Source organism: Tinamus guttatus, unplaced genomic scaffold (genome assembly GCF_059628265.1).
Source record: "Tinamus guttatus ecotype Peru unplaced genomic scaffold, ASM5962826v1 Tinamus_guttatus_pri_ptg000406l, whole genome shotgun sequence".
Taxonomy (NCBI): domain Eukaryota; kingdom Metazoa; phylum Chordata; class Aves; order Tinamiformes; family Tinamidae; genus Tinamus; species Tinamus guttatus.
In genome coordinates, this window is record NW_028288940.1 from 191,458 (window position 1) to 214,563 (window position 23,106).

The 23,106-nt window shown below is 39.9% G+C and overlaps 1 protein-coding gene across 1 annotated transcript in view; it reads right to left on the minus strand.

The window, feature by feature from the left end:
- LOC104567891 (gamma-aminobutyric acid type B receptor subunit 2) overlaps nucleotides 1–22,297 on the minus strand; it is a 138,797-nt gene extending 116,500 nt beyond the window's left edge. Inside the window, exon 1 of the mRNA XM_088531314.1 lies at nucleotides 21,586–22,297. Within this exon, the coding sequence (XP_088387440.1) occupies nucleotides 21,586–21,903 (318 nt within the window). The 5' untranslated portion in view covers nucleotides 21,904–22,297. The remainder of the gene's footprint in view (nucleotides 1–21,585) is intronic.
- Between the last annotated feature and the right edge of the window lie 809 nt (nucleotides 22,298–23,106).

The following is a 23,106-nucleotide window of genomic DNA, read 5'->3' on the forward strand; positions in this document are numbered from 1 at the left end:
TCAGGCAACAGGTTCTACCTGTGCTATCCAGCTAAATGAATATGCAATTATATACGTAAAATAAAACAACAGCAACACATAGATATTAGTATTATAAACGGTTCTAGAGATTAGAAGAAATGGCTACAGAACAAAAAGGACCATAACAGAAGACCAGAAACTCAAAGGAAGAAACCAAACTTTTAGATTTTGGATTCAGAAACTTCCACAATACCCCTACATTGCAACTTACATATATGAGGTTGTAGAGTCTCCTCTGGAGATCTTCAAAACCCGCTTGGATGCAGTCCTGTGCCACGTGCTCTAGGTGTCCCTGCGTATGCAGGGGGGTTGGACTAGATGATCTCTAGAGGTCCCTTCCAACCCTAAGCATTCTATGATTCTATGATTCTATGATATTCTATTTAGTTAAGTTTAAGTACACAACATGCCAGTAGTAGGAAAGAAGGAGGAGGAATAAATAAGTGCTCTCTATGCACGAACATAACAAGGATATGTAGAATTTTCAAGAGACACTTTTATATATAATTCAAGAGGGTTCTTTTCCTATATCAGATTTGTAACCTTATTTTTCTTTGAACCTGAGCACCTCAGATGATACAATTGCTACAAGAATACCACCTCTACAGCATGAGGGTAAAGTAGAAGTCAGGTAAGGAAAGGAAGAATGGTGATATTCTTCCATTATCTCCCAGAAAATTAATTCAATGAATGTTGTAACTCCTGGATATTCAGCCTTAGAGAAAGAAAATAGAAGTGTTTCATCTCTTTGTGACAATCATTAAAAAAAAAAAAGTAAAATAAACATGAGCTGGAGTTAGCTATGCAGAGACATCTCTATGGGCTCAAATACAACATATATAACAAATACAACACATTATATATTACAACTGAAAAATGAAATCCAAGTTTAACCAAAAATAACATGTAAGAGAAAGCAGACATTGGCTCCATATTGCTATGTTCCACCTTTTCAAATGCTGAGGAATACTCCAAACAAAAATTGCATTTCCTCAACAATATTTGGTGTGAGTTAAATCAAGAGTTTTTCCAGTTATAATCCAGATGATTGATTATATCAGTAAGGTTTTACTTATTTAATACATATCATACAGATAACAAATATTATAAAACAATTCTAGAATCACAGAATCACAGAATGCTTAAAGTTGGAAGGGACCTCTAGAGGTCATCTAGTCCAACTGCCCTGCACACAGAGGGTCACCCAGAGCAGGTGGCAGAGGACTGCGTCCAAGCGGGTTTTGAAGATCTCCAAAGGAGACACCACAACCTCTCTGGGCAGTCTGTTCCAGTGCTCTGGCACCCTCACTGTTAAGAGATTTTTCCTTAATTTCCTGTGGAAGTTTTGATGCTTTAGTTTCTGGCTAGTGTCCTCTAGTTCTGCCGGTGGCCACCACTCAAAAGAGAACAGCACCATCCTGCTCACTGCCTCCCTTGAGGTACTTATAGACACTGATTAGATCCCTCTCAGCCTTCTCTTCTCCAGGCTGAGCAGGCCCAGCTCCCTCAGCCTCTCCTCATAGGGCAGATGTTCAAGGCCCCTGATCATCCTTGTAGCCCTGCGCTGGACTCTCTCCAGAAGCTCCACATCCCTCTTGTACCGTGGAGCCCAGAACTGGACACGATACTCCAGATGTGGCCTCACCAGGGCTGAGTAGAGGGGCAGGATCACCTCCCTCGACCTGCTGGAGACGCTCTTCTTAATGCACCCCAGGATCCCATTGGCCTTCTTGGCCACGAGGGCACACTGCTGCCTCATGGTCAACTTCTCGTCCACCATGACGCCCAGGTCCCTCTCCGCAGAGCTGCTCTCCAGAAGGTCAGTCCCCAGCCTGTACTGGTGTCTGGGGTTATTCCTCCCCAGGTGCAGAACCTTGCACTTGGCCTTGTTAAATTTCATGAGGTTTTTCACTGCCCAGTTGTCCAGTCTGTCCAGGTCCCTCTGGATGGCAGCGCAGCCCTATGGAGTATCAGCTACTCCTCCCAGTTTTGTATCATCAGCAAACTTGCTGAGGGAGCACTCTGTGCCTTCATCCAGGTCATTGATGAATAAATTGAACAGGACTGGACTGAGGACTGACCCCTGGGGGACACTGCTAGCTACAGGCCTCCAACTAGACTCTGCACCAGTGAGCACCACCCTCTGAGCTCTGTCATCCAGCCAATAATCCTAGCTACCAATCAAACTTTCATGCAAATTTACTTAATAGGCATTGAGGAGTTATTAATTATTATTAAGGTTAGTACTGAATTGGAGCATTACAACATGGTGAATTTGTGGAACTTACCAACACTCTATGTCAAACAAGATGTTTAAAACATAACATTTGAACATAAAAGACAATTCTATTTTGACAGATTTTATAGGCTACATGATAAATAAACTTGAATTCTTATGCAAAAGTGAAATGTTTAATTTTGTCATTAAAGCTATTCAATTAAATGATCTAACCAGCTTTTATCTACTTTGAGAGAAAGTCTGGTTTATTTCTTCAGATACTTAAGAAGTTGTCTAGTAATTCTTCCTTCTCAGAGCAGTTTATGAGATTAAGGCTCTCATATCTAGCTGCAAATGATTCAGATGTATTTTTTGAAAGCACCTTGCTTTCAAGAGCAAATCGGGCCCCAGAATTGTCTTATCATTGCTTTACAATGTATGCTAGAAAAATTGCAAAATGTGTCTGAAAATGACAGCGTAATTAAGACATAACTGGTGGTATTCCTAGTAGAAGTTGACAATTTTGCACAAGTCACAAATCAGAAACATATAAATTGCTCCAAGAGCAGTGGTATTCACCAGAAGGTTCATTCAAACAGAACAGAAAACAGTAGTATAAAAACCTTATCCATTGCACTCAATGAATATAATCTTTTAATCTTTCCAAAATATGATTACTCTGCCAAATCTGCATTTTCATTTCAGAATTCTAAAATGGCTTTTTTTTTTCACACACACAGTTATATATCTGTTTGTAAAGACTAGCACACAAATAAAACATTCATAAGCTGACATGAGTGGCGTTTTGTAGAGCAGGGATGTTTTGCGAAGAATTTTGAAAAAAGTTTTCATGTTATTGGGAACAGAAATTCCCCCATGAAAGAAAACTGTGAGAAAACTGAAGGAAAAAAATGTGTAGATTTAAATACTTAGCCTTCATAAAATCAGATGTTTTAGTTCTGACTTCTGATTTTGAATTATGATGCATAATACAGTTTAAACTGTAAGTTATCTCAAATGAAATTCATTTTGCAATGGAAATAAAGTACTTGTAATTTCAAAAATGATGCCAAGCCGTCTGAGTCATTTTTCTTTTTGGCTTCTGAAATTAAGGCTTGGTGAAAGTAATGTGATTTCACAGTCCATGTGATTTTGAAAGAAATTGCACTCCGAAGGAACAGTTCTGTCATGATTTCTTCCTTACACAAGAGCTAGAAATAGAGCTAGATTATATGCAATGAGTTATACATAAAAGCTCTAATAGCATTTTTTTTCCTTCTAAATGTAATAATATTCTATTTAATAAGTAAAAATTGTCTGTTAAGGGCATTGCCAATGCATCTATTCTTTGCTCTTAAGCAGAAAGTCCTGTGCATGTGCACTTCAATAAGCTTAGTGTAATGATTCAGTTTACTGTATCTTAAACTTGAAACAGAAATTCTTCCTTATTTAGGTAGGATAAGAAAACACTAAACTTTTTGCTGTGGAAATACTTGCCAGTGTCACTTTATGTTACTATTGCATTACTGTCTGGTTTTTGTTTCTTTTGTTTGACTAAGGTATGCCTTAAATGCCTAGGTTTAGCACACATTTATCATGCTATCATGTCATTCCATTACAAAGAAACCAGTTTATTAACAAAGAAAAGAAAACATTTAATTCAGACTGGAATATGTTGTATTATCTCTGTTACAGAAAACGTACTTTATGATACACTCAGTCAAATGCCAGCAAACAATCTGGGCACAATCTGAGTTAAGCCTATTTGTATGCTTAAGCCATGTCCCAGTTACAGCATATGAATGTCTTCTTTCAACATTGCTAATCAAGCACAGTCCTTGTACTGGCAGCTAACCCACAGAAAACTAAATAAGAACAGAATAAGAACGTGGAAGGACCAAAATATTATCCTCTACCCATCAGCAAAAGAATTTTTAGATTTGTCTAAGCATGTAAGAATCTAACAACCTGGTAATCCTGCAGATTCAGTAGGAGAAGCTCCAGCTGCTAGAGTGAATTGATATGCAGACAGCTCAAATATACCTCTGTCCTCCCACCACCTATTAAAAATCTCAATGGAATACCTACATCAGTTTACAAATAAATGCTCCATGGTTGGTCCTAAATCTGCAGAAGAAATTCCACCTTCTCACACAACAGCTCAAGGATCAGGACTGTCTGCATAATGGAAGTTCAGCCCTGCTTCAGCTAAGGAAAGAGCACATCCAACACCTCCCCAAGATACCCCTGCCTGGAATGAGTAAGGAAAAGGGTAACATCTGTTCTGTTCACAATGTCCTTCTGGCATCGTTAATTAAACATCACAGACATAGATATACACTTTTGGCAGTGACTGGTCATTTACCAAACTTGAAGATCACTTTCACTCACTTAGCCTCCATCTCACTGAAGGTTTAATCATTTGTTGCAACATGGAAGTGCTGTCTCATGAGTGTTCAGAGGATTCACACTTTTAAGGAATGAACAACATAACAGTTAGGATGTGCACATTAAATCATAGGAGACCTAAAACAAATCAGTCAAAAAATACATTCACTTCTCAGCACAGTGCCCAAACACCCAGGTATGAAGTACTCTGCTGGAAAAAAAAAATTCTTAAAGCCTTCTGTTGCAATAGCCTCATTTAACATAAATTCAGACAGTTCTTCCAAGAGTGCAAGAAAGCTCCTTTTGCCTCACAGCTACCATTCGCTTTCTGGAGTAATAAAGGTTTTAGCAGTTGAATTAAAAGTTGAAATTAAAAAATAGTTGAAAGGGTTTTTTTTTAAAAAAAAAAAAAAAAGAAAAGTTAATTGAAAGGTTGTATACAGATGTGCCATTTATGGCAGATCTGAGCTCACATCAATTTTTTCATGCCATTGCTGAGAAACGATTAAGTCCAAGGACCTCTGCAGTTTTTCTGTAATCAATATTTAAAACTCTAGGTCATATACAGAATCAGGAAGAGAAATAAGAAATACTCAACATTCTGTTAATCTACTGCAAATTGTTGTGATGTGCCTTTTCCCAGGGATTGATTTGGAGAATTACAGATTACTATACTATCTAAATTAAAATTGCACAGGTCAGTGCAACACAGCTGAAGTTCTACAATTCAATTCTATGGAACAATTATATGATGAGGAATATTTTGGAGCTACTACTAGAATTAGAAACTATGTAAATGTTCCTGCAACCCCTTCAGCTCCAATGAAGCAGGATTAAAAATTCTCTATATGAGCAAATGCTAGTAAATTTTAATTCCTGTCCATATAAACATCTGCACATCTACAATATTTTTGAAGAAGAAGACAAGATACCATCGGTAGTTTATGGAAGAAAAACAGGTGGTATCTCCTAATAGAGCAGCCAACTAACTACAGCGTGCATTTATCAGTCTTTCATGTCAAAACCTGGCATAAAACCTGTTAGCATTAAATTTCTAGTTATTTGAGCTGAAATGCTACTGCATGTCTTCATCATTTAACACTAGAAACTACAACATGCATTTTTCAAGACTGCATATCCATACTTGCATTTCCTGTAAGGGATTATAAATTATTAAATAAGAGTCAGTGGTATTAAATGTAATTAACAAAAAAGAAATTTTCTCAACGCATATATATATTTGTGTTACATGCTTAAGCATAGAAGCTATCTTCAAGTAACTCATAGCATCACATCAGTCATGTTTAAAGCACTTCAAAAATCACACACAAGTGCTAAGGAACCAAATGCAGAATTACAATCACACTAAACTTCACTCTTTGAAAATTTTCTATAGCTTCAACAAAAGACATAAAAATACCTTAATTCCATATAAGGTGCAATGCAACTGTAATTGGTGCAATAATGCCTATTTTAAAAACTTGATTATAACAGGACCATCTATGTTTAAAGGATTAATCAAATGTGTTTGATGTGCCACTTTGCAATTTCAAAATATTAAGTAGCTTAACATTGTCTGTGGAGTGTGTATGCACATTTGCATAAAACATGTATGAGTCTGAGGGCATCTGCCCCACAAACTGCCTCAGATGTGGGAGGCAGAATTCAAATCATTGGTGTCATTCAGTTGAAGTACAGGTTTACACTCCCAGATTATATTGACATGTGAGTGTCTACTTGATTTAGTCTCAAACGCTTTGCACATCTTAAAAGAGAAGCCACAAACATTAAATTTTCATGATTTGATTTCTGCACAGAAGATAGAGATTCCTCAGTCCTAGAAGAAAAGGCAGAAAACACAGCTCTTTGCGAATTTGAAGGTATTGCAGATATCATCTCACTGCTCTCTATATCCTGCTCCTCAGAATCCTTACCTTTTTTAACACTTTATTTTACACCTAATCAGAAAGCAACACTTAACATGCCCTGCTCCAGTAACATAACACAGATGTCACTTCTACTGACACAGCAGCAGAAACAGAAGGAGACCTATGGAGCTGCTACAAAAGAAAGCAGAAAGAAATGGACACCCAAGCTAGTGTGGAAGAACAAAACAACTCAGCAAGTCATTCAGTTGGGGAGCACTTACTGGGCACCTCCAAAACATCTGAAGAGACATAGGTGTTCGGCATCCCTCTTTATTCACAAACTCTTTATTCCTACTTCTAGCATCAGTAAAGTAAGGTTGAACTGCAAGTCAATTAATCATACACCTAGCAGTCCAAGCATTACCAAACAATGATATTTACTATATTTTAGTTGAGTGGGAGTTGCAAGCGCATGTAAGCAAGCTTAAGAAAGGGTAACCGCAGGTGAGACTCAAACGTTAGACAACTACATAAGTGAATCCATTTACCTGAGTATCGTGGAATGATATCTGCAGTTCATAGTTCTTCAAAATCCATGAATGCCTGTATAAATGTTGTAAGGCTAAGTGAATAGCAGGCAATACGCCTGCTGTTAGGTTTCTCTGATCAATTAGGCAGCTGGCAGGTGAAAGCCCAAGAAGAGGGAGGCGAGTGCGATCCCGTTCTTCAGAATACCTGATAATCAGCAACATAAACAGTACCAGAATATCTGGTTTCCAGTTCCAGAAAATCATCTTTCTTAATGTTTTTCTCTTTTTTTCTTTCCTTCTGCTGTCACCCTCATCCCTAAGAACAGGTCTTAGCTTCTCTGAGTGTCTGATATTTTCCAGCTTTCCTTTGCCTCAGTCAGCTGTGTCCCAATAAGACAGAAGCTAATTGCTATTAACGGATAAAGACCTCCCTACGACTGGCTTTTCCAATTTGGACAGTAATCCTACTCACAGCAGTGCTGTGAATCAATACTTCACAAGAATAATCTCTAGGCAAATTGCTCTGCCAAGTCTAATTTTAAACATGTGTCACCTAAAACATTTTTGGAGAAGAAATACTCATCCATAGTTGACAAATCAATAAAAAATAGGATAATTCCCTTAAAAATAGATAAACAGGGTTTGATCAAAGTGATAGTATGAACTCTGATTTTCAGTTTTCTGCACACCTTTGGATAAGAAAACTACTTCCGTTTGTTTTATCTTGCATCACATTTTCACTGAGCTTCTTATAAACCAAAGAGATTATTATGCTGGCCTGTATATTGATAATATCTTTCCTACAAAGCTGTATAAGATCACAGTTATATCCTGTGCCTGATTCTGCTTTTCTCAGAGACTCTATGCTTCTGTTAAAATCAATGCAAGTTCTGGGTATATACAAAATTAATGTCAGTTCCTCTCATGTGCAGTCACATTATCTTTTGACCACATTTTCAGAAATTACCTTGGCTAAGTAATTCCATGATACTATTTGCAGTTCTCCAAGTAATATTGCAGACTATGGGATGGTATGCAGAAAGGAAGAAACCCTGCAGAAAGTCTCATTTGCTGCAGAATGACCAGAAGTCACCAGGCTGATAATACATATATGACCATTACACCACAGAAACATCTTCATCTTTGCTCCCTGTGAGTCATAGCCTGCCTTGCTCTTCATGCAGGGACCATCCTCTGTGCACCCTTCTCAGTAGCAAGTCAGCATCTTTGTGCAAGTAGCTATCCCCATCTTCCTTCCTTCCATTCAACTAGACACCTCTCTCCATACCTCCCATGCATGGAATGACTCCTGCACCCACTAGGATGCTGCCACAGGCAGGGAGGGAAATGAGAGAGCCAAGGCCACACACAAGGAGAGGAAGAGAAGATGCCCTGTTCAGGAGATGCTTGTTTGTCCAAGGAAAAAAAAAAAAAAAAAAAAAAAAGCTCTTTTTCAGGGTACTCCATGTCATTACAAATACAGCTGAATAGCAAATTGTTTTGCTGTCCTGTGGGAATTCTGAGATTTAAAAAGAAAATCCCTGTGCCAAGCCAGAATAGAACCCCAAAGCCCCAGAGGTTTTTGTGACTCAGTAATCTCATAGAAAAACAAATGGCAGGCTCATAGACAGAAAACCAAATCTGATATAAATCAAAATTCAAATAGTATGTTCAGAATTTGGCAACTGATTTTATGAATAGCTGACATTCCAAAACTAAGCATTAGCTGGCTACATAAGATAGGCCTTTATTAATTTTCAAAACACAGTGTTGTAAAATATTTTCAGGTCAGTAAATTACTTTGAAAGGGATGTGCAAATAAAAGCTTGAAAAGAAAAAATCTTAATAAAGTCTAATTATGAATATCCTAATTTATAATTGCAATCTATATTTTGTTTGACAGAAGGAGATCAAAATAAATAGATAGCAAAACAATATGAAATAGAAAACAATAAATGCCTTTCCTGAGCCCAGCAATTAGCCTCAAAGAAGAGTTAAGCTCAAGTTACTGCTAACCGTCCACAGTGATTCTTCTGCCAGCTCACCTGCGCTGAAGTGAATAGGGAAGAACAGACCTCAGCTAATTGTTATACTCCTCAATGCATTCTCAGGCACAAACATAAGGAGAAATAGAAATACCTGTTACAAATTCCTTGCCTGCCTTCATCACTACTGCCTACAGCCATAATGTTGTGTGGCTGTACAGAGCCCTGTTTCAGGGAAAGTGGAACCTACTTTTCTGCCTGTATAAACAAGCCCGGAACAAATGCAGCAGGGTCAAAATTCATGATCAGAATTCAGAAAATTAGCTGGGCAAAACACAAAGTAGGAGGCACACTGCAGTAGCACAGTCCTGCATAACAAAAAATTAACACAATGGCTTAACAGGTATTTTCTATTCCTTATTCTTATGAGTATATAATGTAATTATTGAAAATATATTCATTAAACATTTTTAAAATCAGAGCGAAATTCTTTCCCAAACAGAGAGCCAATATAGGCCAAGATATTGTTTAAATCCTCTTTAATTCCTTTCTTAGAGGCTTAAATAGGATTTTGCTGGTGAATAGTCCTTGGACCAGCCTTCCTAACCAGTATTATTTTAGTATTGACTACACTAAGGGTAAAGAGGGGAGAGGCGGGCATTTGTACTGCCAAACTTCATCAGCCATGGTGCTCTGCTCTCTTTCTATGTCTCAATCTTTTCATTAACCAGGAAACAAGGGGCTCCAAGAGTCATAGCTTTGGCACCCATCTAGGTAACAAAACTGTGGTTTGAATCTCCTCCTGCCACTACCCGTCATTCTACCTCCTTCTCCTCAGCCATCAGGACAACAGCTTAAATCTCTCATCAGAGAAATGGTATATCAGAGACTCTGGAGCTCCTTTTCAGCACCATATAGACGGACATAAATTTGAATTTACATAATTGTAGAGATCATCACCCATCCTATAGATATACAATGCATCTCAATCTAGATCACTAATTTTTTTTCTGCTTGTGCTACTTTTGAGTCTTCTGCAGAGCATTAGCTCCTCTGGGTTAAATAATGCATTTAACCCAGAACTGGCAAATGAACAAATAAGTTAGTTAACCAAATAAGTTAACCCGGTACAGTTTCATGTTATTTGCTTGCTTAGAATTTGTTTCCTGACAGAAATATTTAGCTATCTAGTCTGTTTCAGATATAGAAGTAATCTTATTGCTAGTATTAATGCAACAATACATGTGTTAAAACATGTAAAATGAGTTTTCATTTTGATAAACTGACACGCATATTTGCCATGCATGTGATTGATCATACAACTTTTATTATACAACAATTTAGGTATTCAATAACATCTGAGGTTTAATACCTAAAAAGTCTTTTTCATGTGATCAAATTTTGAATTTTTCAGCTGGGTTTTTCAGGTACACCCTAAGAATTAACTGCTGAAACATAACAATCTTGAAATGCTAGTCCAATAAATCAATTGTTATTTCAAATGTACTTCCTAAATTTGAAACAGAATTTCCAGTTATAACACAGGTAGTAATACTAAATCTGAGCTTTGAATTCATTGATAGAACATGAGGGCTGTTTCATTTTAAACTCTAGCTTCCCACTATTCTAGAAGATTTTACCAAAACAAGCTACTTGTTCTTCAGCACTGGAATAATCACTAGAGATTTTTGCCGTAGCTAGCTTTAATCCTGAGGACACAACTGGTGACCGGATGACTCATTGCTGCATCTCCTTTGTTATAGTTGCACAGACTGTAATTTTCAGAGAGGAAATATAAAGTCCTTGTAGAAGAGCAGTCCCCAAGAACTTAAAAAATTTAAGTCTATTGCCTATGGATTAATACATTCCAAAGTCAAAAAGTGATATTTTTGTACTGTCCTCTCCAGCACCTTATCCTCCGTATTCAAAGCATTTTAAATAGAGTTCTCGATCCCCTGATCAGTATGGTTCCATACTGATCCATAAACCACTTTTAAGAGTTATTAGTTAATGTAAAAGATTGACTATATACTGTGGTAACTGTGTTGGCTATATATTTAAGATATAGGTCTCTTCATGCCTTCCACACAACAGCTTCTTCTCCCTCAAGCAAAACTCATTAACATTTATAGAATTTTTGCATTCCAGTCTCAAATGTTACTTTTCAAATCAGTTATCATTCACACCTTTTCTCTCATGTCTTTGAGTCTCTCTGACTTTGCTTCATATTTGCTAAGGGTAATTATAGAGCATTAACCTACCCCAAGAAACTCTGGTAATGCATTGAAATCTGCTATAATGTATTTTGAATTGTAATTCCTGTCCTGGTAGACTGAGCTTCTCTCTATGCCAAGAATGACTCCAATACTGAAATACTATTGTCTGTTCTAAGCTATGTCTAAGCTTTTAAGTAGCCAGCTATTCAGCTAAACTACTTGCTTCCTACAGCATTACCCAAATGACTGAACTATGTACTTCCGCTGGCCTGCAAAGGCTGAGCAGATGTGCTAACAGCTAGCGAGACTGATGTGAAAAAAGGCAAATTAAAAATTGTTTTTGACGCAAAATATAGTGTCTCGCTCTTTATAAGTAGCCTGAAAATCTCATCTCTTTCCTTCTCAAGCATTGTAGCACGAAGATCAGGTTTCATTCCTCCCTTCTGAACAGCATGTTTAAAGAGATAATACTACTAGCAATTACAGCATCAATGATATTATTCCTGAAGCAATATGTCAAATTCTAGTGGCAGCATTTTGAGAAAAAAAAAATATATATATATATATATATAAGCTGTAGAAGATTCACAAAAAAAAAATGCAGTAATGTATAATGCCCAAGAGCACAAAGAAACTCAGTCTAACTAGGTAAAGGTTCAGAAGTGGCTTAATCTATTACTGGTTTTATAGAAATCTAGAATGAAAAAAAATCTAATAATAGTAAACTTCTGAGCTCAGTAGTCAAAGAAAACCGATTTCTACCCTTCAGCAAACCATCCCCATTAAATGAAATACCCCGTACTGGGGAAGTTAGCTGTCTGGGTCTGATACAAGACTGGGGCTTCTAGGCACTACAGTAAAACAACAACAACAACAACAACAAACTGCTAATACTGAGGCTGCTGTTGTTATTGCTCTTTATTTCTGTAACTGCATTAGGGGTTTCTGCTGACATTGAGATAACACCTCTTGACACCACGGCAGACATAATTGTGCCAGCTGTATAGACCTGGCTTGAGCAACAAGGCCCTAGAGACATAGTACTCCTGCAGTTTCATTCTCTTTATTTACATGAGACACACTGGTTTTTTTTTGCCAAGGTCACACACCCCATTGCCTGTGGAATTAGAAATTTGGAGGGTATTTGTTAATTACAAAAATACTATGTCTGATTTATAGAATTTCCTACACCTTTCAAATTTCTCAAACAAGAGGTATTTAAGATGCAATATTTAATTCTGATAACATTGACACAGACCCTGAATGGATTTGTATCTCAAAGGCTGAGAGAAATCAGCATTTTATTCAGCCAGGCAATTGGAAAGTTTAAAGTATCTATGAATGCTTTTGTTCTTAATTAAAAGTGGCACATCTAGGTCTCCTGCTCATAAAACACATTGCTTTTTCATAGGTGGGCTGGCTTTCTAAAGTGCTGATCATCCAGCAGTTCCCACTGATGTTGACAGAAACTGCAAATCACTCACTGCTTTAGGAAGACAAGTCTTCGTTTTATGCACCTAACTTGAATCTCTGTGGGTTTTCTCTTTTAAAAAAAGAGAAGCGGTACCATTAGTACTATTTATAGGAAGAAATGATGAGCAAATGGAAGCTTGGCTAGGTTTAAAGATATGCAATGCAAATCTTCTAATGTCATTGTCTTACAGTTAGAGCTGTTGCAAATTAATTTGTTTTACTACGCTGCACAAAGTCTTCCTACTTATCTCTCTGGATCAGATTCTCACCGACAATACGGAATCATTCCTGCTTATAATTTTTAGGAAGGGACAAAGTGGAAGAAAAAAAAAAAAAGTTGTTGTTTGCCTCAGCATCCATTAACCTCCTGTAAATTACTGATTTTTAGAGCTCTACAAATTCAAGGGAGGAACTAGGAGGGGAGGAGATGAGATCAAACCCCAGTGTTTTTTCAGTATGTGAAAATTATAAGACCAACTCTACAGAAATTCAGACTATAGTATTTTTATAATGTATGCATATATTAAAGCATTTTTATATGGTGGTGCTACCATATGCAGGACGGAATTTCTGAAAATCACAATGCTTGGAAAATATTACATCTTACATGATACACCAAGCTGAATGTTAACCTGTCATAAAAGTTCTCTTCATACAGAGTAAAAATTATAAGTAAAGATACCTACTACGTGTTCTGTCCAGAAAAACAATCAATTCCCTCTGAAAGCAGAAGCAGTAAACACTGGAAAGGAAGTTAATTAACATCTCAAAAGGGACCTCCTACTAATTTTCCCTGAAGGTTTTGGATGCAAAATGGTTATTAGGACACCTACTGTGTGTATAGATCTTTCCATATTTCTGTAGACCAGTGAAGCTAAATGAGAAACTGAAACTTACCTTAGATAAATGGTAACAAAATCAAACTAAGTTACTACTTTAAGAAAAAAAAAGGTTAACAACATCTTCTTTTCAAGATATGTGATAGTGCATCTCTAATAATAATAATGATAAAAAAGAAAGACTTAGATAAGCAGGTAAATAGAACATGTTTCTTTAATTTGCAATTGTGGCAAAGCAGCCTTGCAGGAAACATAGGTATTAAGCAAAGGTGAAAATAAAGTTCAGACAAGAATCACAAAAATGGTTTGGACACTTAGCTGTTCATTGAATAAGCACATGAATCCAGCTGACTCAGCTTGCCAAAAAACGAGTTAACAAGCTTTCGCTTATGGTCCGTGACTCTCTGAAAAAGGGAAGAAAGCTTTAGATTCCAACAGCATCTAATCCAAGAGAGCACTTTATATGAGGTTGGTTACCTTGGATACCCCAAAAAAGCCAGAAAGGTTTGGTAAGCTTGCACAGTCCATACTGTTAAATGAATGTTTTGGTGATTGCCAGTTCTGTCTCAGCTAAATAGAAGGAAATTCTGTGGAGACCATAATAAACATTGAGAGCTACTGATCATGCTGTATACTGATCAGCACTTTTACAGGATCAACAAAGTTTAAGCTGAAAATAGTAAAGGACTTTAAAGTGATTTTAAACTATTCACAGAAGAGTTTTCCAGAGAGGAAGAAAGTTCACTGTCACTTGGGATCTTGAAGGCAAGAGTTGAGAGCTTTTTAAAGCACATATTGAAATCTCTAAGAGATATATATGGCCTATATTATAAGAATTGATTAATTATAATGATTCTATGATCTTAGAACATGTTAATTATTTACAAGAAGTACCACAGTAGGAAACCTAAGCTTTTCTAATCCTATCCCTCAAACTCATGATGTTCATTCACTTAAAAGCAATTAGTCCATTATCTGAGCCTTCATCTCTAAGGAGGCTCAATAACAACAGTTTGGACAACCCAGGTGGTTTAGCCCTAACATTTTTAAGAGCTCTGTAACTATTACTTTCAGTAAGAAGGTACAAATTTACCCCTAAGTTATTAGCTTTCATTTTCAAATTTCAGAATGCCTATTTGACAAATACTATGGAAAAAATTGTCAAGACTAAAAGCTTTCTATAAGGAGAACCTGATGAGGTATATATATGACACCAAGCACTGACTTGGAATAGTTTATTTCATCATTAAAAAAAAATGCTTTGTCAGTCTGCATGTCCTGTTTATATTCAGCCAGTAAAAGGGGCTGCCAAATCCAGTCGATCTTATCTACAGCAAAATCATCTGCCAATAGAAGAATTTCTGTCTAGCAAAGAAGACTCCATCATCCCAAAAGTACGGGTGGTATGGGAAGGGAAGCACAGTATGATCGAAAATGCATTTTAGTTATTCTAAAAGGCACTAGTTTCTATATTTTAATTAGAGCAATGTTCAGGCTAAACCAGTTTGCTTCAGGAGTCGGGCTAGTGGTTCATTATGGCTAGAGGCAGGGAACAACAAAAATACTGCAAATCTCTTTTCTAGTTCAACTAGACACACAAATCGGGCAGCAGCGTGTCTGGCTCTTCAAGCTTTTCAGGCTTCATTACTAATTCAATTCCAGGATTTCTAGTAATTTTTATTTATTTATTTATTTAATTTATTTATTTTTATAAATTCAAAAAACGTAATATATTTGTGTAGTACCCTCTCAGCTTGATATCGAGCTGCGGAAGTATATGGGGCTGCCAGGTCCAGCTGCTCCAAAAATTAGTTCTGCCAAAATGGACCACAGGGTGGATCCTGTTCACTTCTTTCCATCATGATTCTCTGAGTCAGAGATCTGGGTGCAATGGTTCAACTTTCCCTAACAAAAAGCATCTGCTTCCCTAGGATAACAATGGATTTTTGAAATAGTCTCCACTTGAGTTCCACAAAAGAAATTTGGTTCCAGATTCCTCAAACACCTTGGTTGTTATGCCACAACACGCCATGAAATCTATCATAACATGATGAAATTGAAAGTGAACAGCCAAGCTTGAGATATGCATGCATCACCATTCTCTCAGCTCATTAATGTAAATGGTGTTTTGTAGCCTTGACATAGCATGTAATTTATGCAGCCATCCAAGAAAGACACGGAGGTGCTGGAGCGTGTCCAAAGAAGGGCAATGAAGCTGGTGAAGAGGCTGGAGCATAGACCTTGGAGTGGCTAAGGGAGCTGGGGTCATTTAGTCTGGAGAAGAGGAAGCTATCACTATCTACAACTACATGAAACGAGGTTGTAGGGAGGCAGGGGTCATCTCTCCTCTAAAATAACTACCAAAAATAGGACAAGAGGAAATGGCCTCAAGTTGTGCCAAGGGAGGTCCAGGCTAGATAGTAGAAAAGAAATCTACACGAAAAGAGTGGTGAAACATTGGAACAGGCTGCCCAAGGGAGTTGTAGAACTGTCCCCAGCAGTGTTGAAGAAACGTGCAGATGAGGTGCTTAGGGACATGATTTAACAGACATGCTGTTGAAAGGTCTACAGTTGGACTTGATGGTCTTGAAGATTTTTTCCAACCATAATGATTTTATGACTCTATGATCCCAAATAAATACATGTCTTTAAATAAAATAATATAAATACTATGTTGGCAGCTTTTTATATGAATGCAGTCATTAACTGTATCTTTTGTAGCTCTTTCCCTTTTCCTTCCCTCTCCTTCTTCAAATGGAAATGGAAATTCCTTCCTGGATTTATTAAAAAAATAACTTTCCCTTGTTGACGGTGTTTGGCATTTCAATGAAAAGATTTCTTAACAGTATGTTTTACAGCATGCATGGAATAAGTTCTACAAAAATTTTAAGACATATGCCAGAAGGTGATATATTGGCTCTGTCTTTCTTTGCAGTGATATTTAAAGGATATACATTCTGCAGGTCTAGGATCCGTACCCAGAGAAGTGGGTGCAGTGAATACATGATTTCTCTCATCTCCCCACCCACATCTCAGCATCAGTGGAAAAGCCAGCATAGCAATTAACATAAACACTTAACTTTTAGATGATTTTCTACAAGTTTATAAAACTCTAAAGCAAAAACAGTTTTTCTCAAGCGGAGTCATATTAGATGAAAGTCAAAAAGTATACTATCTAAAAAGGTGTGTTCTTGTTGACACCAGAATAGCTGTTGATCCATGCTTGTGACAAAACAAATGTATTTTCAACCTAATGTCTATGTGCTTTGCATGTATCAAAAAGTATAAGTACTTAGTAATATCTAAAAATAAGAAACTACCCAACCACTTTAATATATGGCAGACAAAAAAAAATTGTGTTATTATACAGGGGAAAAAATGGCTATTGGTTTAATCTCTTGAAAATTGGACCTTCTTTTAATCCTAAATATCTCCCTTTTATTCAGTTGTCTGCTACTCTTAGAAATAAATGTTCAGGACAACAATCTACCGCTTTGAGCACTACTTTAGAAATGCAAAAGATATGGGAAACAAAGGATAAATTTATGCTATATATTAAATCTCTAGTCTATCAAACCCACAATACTGCTGTTGCATTTCGAAGCAGGTGTGAATCCGGGCTGGGACATTATGGCTTGAAGAACTGCTGCTCATCCAAAATGGAGGGTTCTTCACCTCCTCTTTCTAGCAGGTAGGGTAAGAAACTTTTACACTGGCTGCAGATTTAAGATAAATCACACTCTGGTAATCTGATTTTAGAGGAGCTAAAAGTTTTTGAGGGAACTCAAGGTTCAGCTTAAGGGGCTACATATGTAAAAGTGCAAGTACATCAGGGCTCACCTCCAGAGCGCCAACTTGGCTTTGACATATTGGGTTAAACATATTTTTAGGCACAAATCCAGTTGCTATTGGAGAGTATTGAATCCATGGCTCCAAAGACAAAGAGTCTAACCAAAACATCACATTGGAAGTTGTAGAGTCACCATCCCTAGCAGCAATCAGGAAATGTGTAGATGAGGCGCTTAGGGACATGGTTTAGCAGGCATGGTGTTGAAGGTTTTACAATTGGACTTGATGATCTTAAAGGTCTTTTCCAACCATAATGATTCTATGATTATATGCATTTCTTTTTTCACTGCCACATTCAACTTGCTCAACCGTAGGTCAGTTTGTCAGAATGCAACAAATCCCAGCTGACTGTCCTCCTCTGAGGAATAACAAGGGGAGCCCATTCTCCACCTTCCTGGCTAGATCCCCCAATTCACACCACTGACAGCAACCCTGTCTTTCTCCTTGATGAAATATGTTTACTGTCCTTCTAGCAACTGGGATTCCTAACTCAGGTTCCAGGAACAAGGCATAACATGAGTTAACTTCATCAACTCCATTCTTAATTGTACTTTCTTCAAAAGGCATTTTTATTTGGATGCTGAGGGTATTTTTATATTTTAGAAGAGCTGATAGAGTTACCCAAATTGGTGCATAGCCGATACAATTTCCTTAAATTTAAACGGAGGGTTTTACTGAGAGAACAGAAAACATGATAGTAAAAAAGTAAAAGAAGCTCTATTTATAATATCCATAGACTGTACCTTGTTGTCAGATAAATTAGGCATGGCAGTTTCTGATTAATTTCAGAATAGCATTCCTGTGTATGTTTCCCTTCTGTGTCAATGTGCTATTTCAATGTGTTAAAGTGAATTATTACAAAAAAAATCACTTGCAGTTATTAGAGAAAACAAAATAATTTGTTCTCTATACTATGAATATTCCTTTCTGTAATAATGTAATTCTTATTCCTAGAAAACTTTTTTTCAGCTTGTTAGGAGTCGTTTTGATCTTCAAAAACAAAATGACAGAAGTATAACTTGCATTCCCAGCCTTTGTGACTCTACAAGTTTATATTCGACATATCTCGACAACACTTGCAACACTGATCTTGCAAGAAGGCAGAAAATAACATTCCTTATTGAAGGAAAGATGTCCAGATGCAGAAGGGCAGATACCCAACCCTTGTCTTCTTCCAGTATGTCAGTTCCTCTAAATTTTCCATGGACAGCTCTTGCCTGCTGCACAATAAATAGGACTAAATTAAGTCACTAACTTAAACCAGAGTTTGACAAGTATCTACACCTGAGCTTTATTTTATTGCCTGAGCCTATAAAGGAATGCCCATGTAAATACACACCTGCCTATTGGTTAGCAAAAGACGTTCATTAAACTGTAGCAGGATCAAGCTCTAGACCTGTTCAACTGTCCAATATACTGAAAACATAAGCTTTATTCATTGTAACTTGTGATTATATTTTGCACAGAAAACATAGTTCATAAAATCACAACTGGTTGAGAGACTAGGCAAAATAATAACATATGTGTTTAATTAACTTTAATGTTTTGATAAAGACTGGGGTTACTGCGCATGTGCTCAGAGATTAGCAAGTCCAAGGGCTGAGGAATGACAGCCTGACTTAGAAGACACATTACAATAATTAATATGGTTGGTCAGAAAGTAAAGGCATTCTGATATATCCTTTCACAAATTAGAAATATCAGATAAACAATATTCAGTTTAACTTTGCCAGAGAAACACCTCAATAATTATTTTTCATGAGCTTATTTATAAGTAAAATATTATGTAAACATGCAATGCAAACATAAAATAATAAAACAAGATTTTTGAAAGACATGAGCAAGAACATTGACATATCATTAACATACGTTTCCGAAGCTTTATAAATATAGTGCAAGCTCAAGCTGTTCAAAAATTCCAGGTCAAAGTTCCACATTCTCTGCTTAGGAGCTGAGAATGTCCCAAGCAACTACAATGTCCTGAAAGACTGTTCCCTGGTCTGTGATTATATAATGATTAGACTCCAGGTCTTAAGTCATAGTTACCTATTGGTAATCTTGAAAAATGGGCTGAGGACCAAGTGGGCATGATGAGTGATCTAGCTTTCTCCTTACTGTAAGCGCTCAAGAGAAATAAAATGATGTCTGAACAGAGTGAAAAAAAATGCACAGCTATTACGTGTTTAATGGCTATTCCAGACATTAATCCACTGCATTCTGGTGCAGTGAATCTAGTATTCTTCATGAACACTAAGGTATTTACTTGTCACTATTAAACACTCCAAGGGCACTCCAAATATATACATTCCCTTGACTTCGCATTCCATAATCACCCATTTATTAACTGCTTAAAAGCATTCAAAGCTGTAAGGCAAGTTGGGAAAATGATCCCAATTTTTTATATCCCTGGAGTACAAAACAGTAGAAATGCTTTTTTATTCTTTTTTTTTTTTTAAACTGAAGACATTAGTCTAGAAGAAATAGAACTTTTTTTCTCAATATTTTAATGTTAACTACCTAGTTCCCCAAATCTGTACTAACAGTTTAAAAATATTTTTACTGCAATAAAGTACAATACTTAATGGATTGTGAAGATTCTATATGAAGGAGGAAGATCTTGTCTAGGTGCCTTTACTTCATATGCGTATATTATTTTTGTAACATTTCCATATGATGGATGGATTTAAATAGAACAATGTAACGAAAACAGGATTAGGAGAATTGTGATTTTTTTCTAGCAGATACCTCACTTTATGAAACAGGTATTGCCACTCAGAAAATCCCCCATAATTCTCTTCATTATGACTGCAGAATTCCCTAGGATTCATTTTTTAAGGAAACAAGCAACTCTAGGCGAATATTCCCCGTATTCCATTTCGGTACATCAGTCGTGTTCATTCAGAAAAACACTATGGCAGCATGTTTTCTCCTAATGATTATCCTCAGCAATTTTGCCCTCCATGTGTTTCCAGTCAAAGCTATCAGGAAAAAAAAGAAAAAAGACAAATCTATGTAAATAAAAGCAGCCACCTTAGGATGAGAGGCCTTCATAATATTTTGGGGGGAAGCAGAGCCACTAACGATGAAGCAGCACATCCTGGCATTGTTGCTCTCGGTTTGCTCCTTTGGATTTTGAGAACTGAAGGGGAGAAGACAGGGGCTTCCTTAAATTGCAGACAAGAAGATTTGCAGCAGTCACTTGCCTTACCGGGGGGTTGTCTTAGGAATGCACAGCAGTTACTACCAGCATTACCCAAGAAATGACTGCCACCTTCAGGAAAGGTTCAGTATTGAATCAGCATGCATCCTCTGCAAACATTAGTGAAGTTGTGACCAAAAGGAAATGCGGTGGGGGGTAGCTGATGGTGGCAAACAACTTAATAAAATCTCCACCTTCCTCCCCAACAGGTAAAAGAAGGATTTCCCCGCTGAAGCTGCGTGGGGCGGGACGCTTTTCCCAGCCCCTGGCCGCCCCCAGGGAGCGGGTGAGGAGCAAGGGCACCTCGCCGCGTGCTGGAAGATACCGGCGAGAGGGACCGCAGATTTAACTCTTTCCGCGGAGCGGCTCCGCACCGCTCCGCTCCGCCGCGCCCCCCGGGAGCGCATCCCGGCCCGTTCTCGCCTCGCAACCCCCCGGAGCAGAAACCCGCCAAGCCCCTGCGAGGTCCTTCCCCACCTCCTCAAGCTATAAGCTGCATCTGCTGCAGCTGGCCCCCCAGAGCAGCATTTCATCAATCCGGAACGCAGCGGGCGCACATTGAAAAAGAGGGAAAATAAAGTAATTGACATGAATTTGTTGCTTAATAGACAGAATTGGGGACACGGCTCCAGGCGCAGCTGTGCTTAGCGAGGGACCGCCGCTCAAAGCCTTCCTCTCGCTGATGCACACGCACACCAAGGGCAGCACAGCTAAGCCAGGAAACAACGCGGCACCCGGCACCTGGCGGGGCCCAGGAGCCCCGCAGGGCGCCCGCGGGGCTGAGCGGCGGCCGCTCCGGCTCTGCGCCGCGAGCAGGACCGAGCCCGCTGCTCCGCCGCCTCCCGCGCCGGGCCGGGCCCGCGGGCTCCGGCGCCTGCTGGTGCGCAGGGCCGCGCTGGCTCCGCGGGCTCGGACGCAGCCCCCCGCACGCGTCCGCCGTGCCCTTGTGCCCTTGCAGCCGCAGCGCCCGGCTCCGCGCGCCCCCGCGGCCACCCCTACCTCCGTGTCGTACAGCCGCAGGTCCAGGAAATAGGGGTTGAGCAAGGACTCGTTGCGGATCTGATCCATGGCCAGCTGCACGGCAGGCAGCACCCCTCGGCCGATCTTGCTCTTCTGATCCTCCTCGGACGGGCTGAGCGGCATCAAGCCCATGATGGAGATCGGCGTGGTGGCGTTGGGAGGCAGGCCGGCCGCCCCCCGGGCGCTGCCCCGCAGCCAGCCCCAGCCTGGCGGCGCCCAGCCCAGGCACAAGAGCAGGAGCAGCATGGCAGGGCTGGAGGTAGCAGCAGCAGCCGGTCTCCGCCGAGAGGGATGCATGCTGCTCGCCGGGGGAGGAGGAGGAGGAGCAGCAGGGGTGGAAACGGGCAGAGCAGCGGGAGGCAGCCGAGCCCCTCTCACTCCGGGAGCATCCCCCAGCGGTAGGAGACAGCGTGGAGGGAAAAGAACCGCTTCTCGCCGCTGCCCGGAAGCCCGGGGGTCTTCTCTTTTCGCCCACCCCTTCCCTGGCAATAATCCTTCTGGCAATGGCGCCCGCTCCTTCTCAGGTCTGCCAGCTGCAACCACCAGCAGTAATAAATAAATAAATAACTCCTCCACACTCGCTTCCCACCACTCTCTTTCCTCTCCCGCTGTCAGCACAGCAAGAGAGTGGGACCTGCCTCTGCGCTTCTCTCCCCGCGAAGGACGGAGGGGGGCCCGAGCAGCCCTCAAGGAACACCTCCCTCTTCTCTCCTCCAGGAGGGAAAAAGAAAAGGATGCTCCAGGAGAAAACACCGAAGAGCAAAAAGCCGAGATAGGGCGGCGGTGCTAGTGCCGCATTCCTGGGAGCCGCTGACGCCTGCGGGGGTCTCCGTCGGAGCGGTGGCTGCCTGTGACCATCCCTGGGTGCTGCGGAGTGGCCGCGGATGGCGAGGCTGGCGCGGGCGGCGCAGACGGGGCTGCGCTTACAGGTCGTCGCTGGCCTCCAGGTGAGGTGGAGGGGAGGTGTCCGCGCTGCTGCTGCCCCTCTCCTCTGCACTCGTCCCCGCGCCGCCGAGGTGCAGCCACCCGCCGAGGTGCAGCCACCCGCCGTGCACACGCGTGCCACCCCGACGCGTGCCAGTCCCCCCCGCCTCTCCCCACACACACACTGACACGTGCGGCCCTCTGCAGACGAGCTCGCAGTCTCCGGCTCCCCTACGCTCCCCGTCACAACCTGCCCTCCCCCCTGCTCCCACAAGACATGCAAACACGCCAGGATTGCACCACGCACACATGCAACACGGTCTGGGCCATCAAAACTCAAAGCTGGGTATTTTGTGAGGCAGAACATTTCATTATTCTCTCCCCTCCCTCTTCAATCTCACTGGTTTGCTGGAGTGCGGCCCTGTTCATTTTTCCACACCCGCAGCTAGTAACTACAAATAAATTGATGTTGCAGCAAAATTTAGAGTTCTGCGGAGCTGCAAGAGGGCTCTCACAGTTCTGTGACCAGCCTGGAGGAGATGAGCCCTTTCCATCCCTGCACGCATAGTGTGCGGC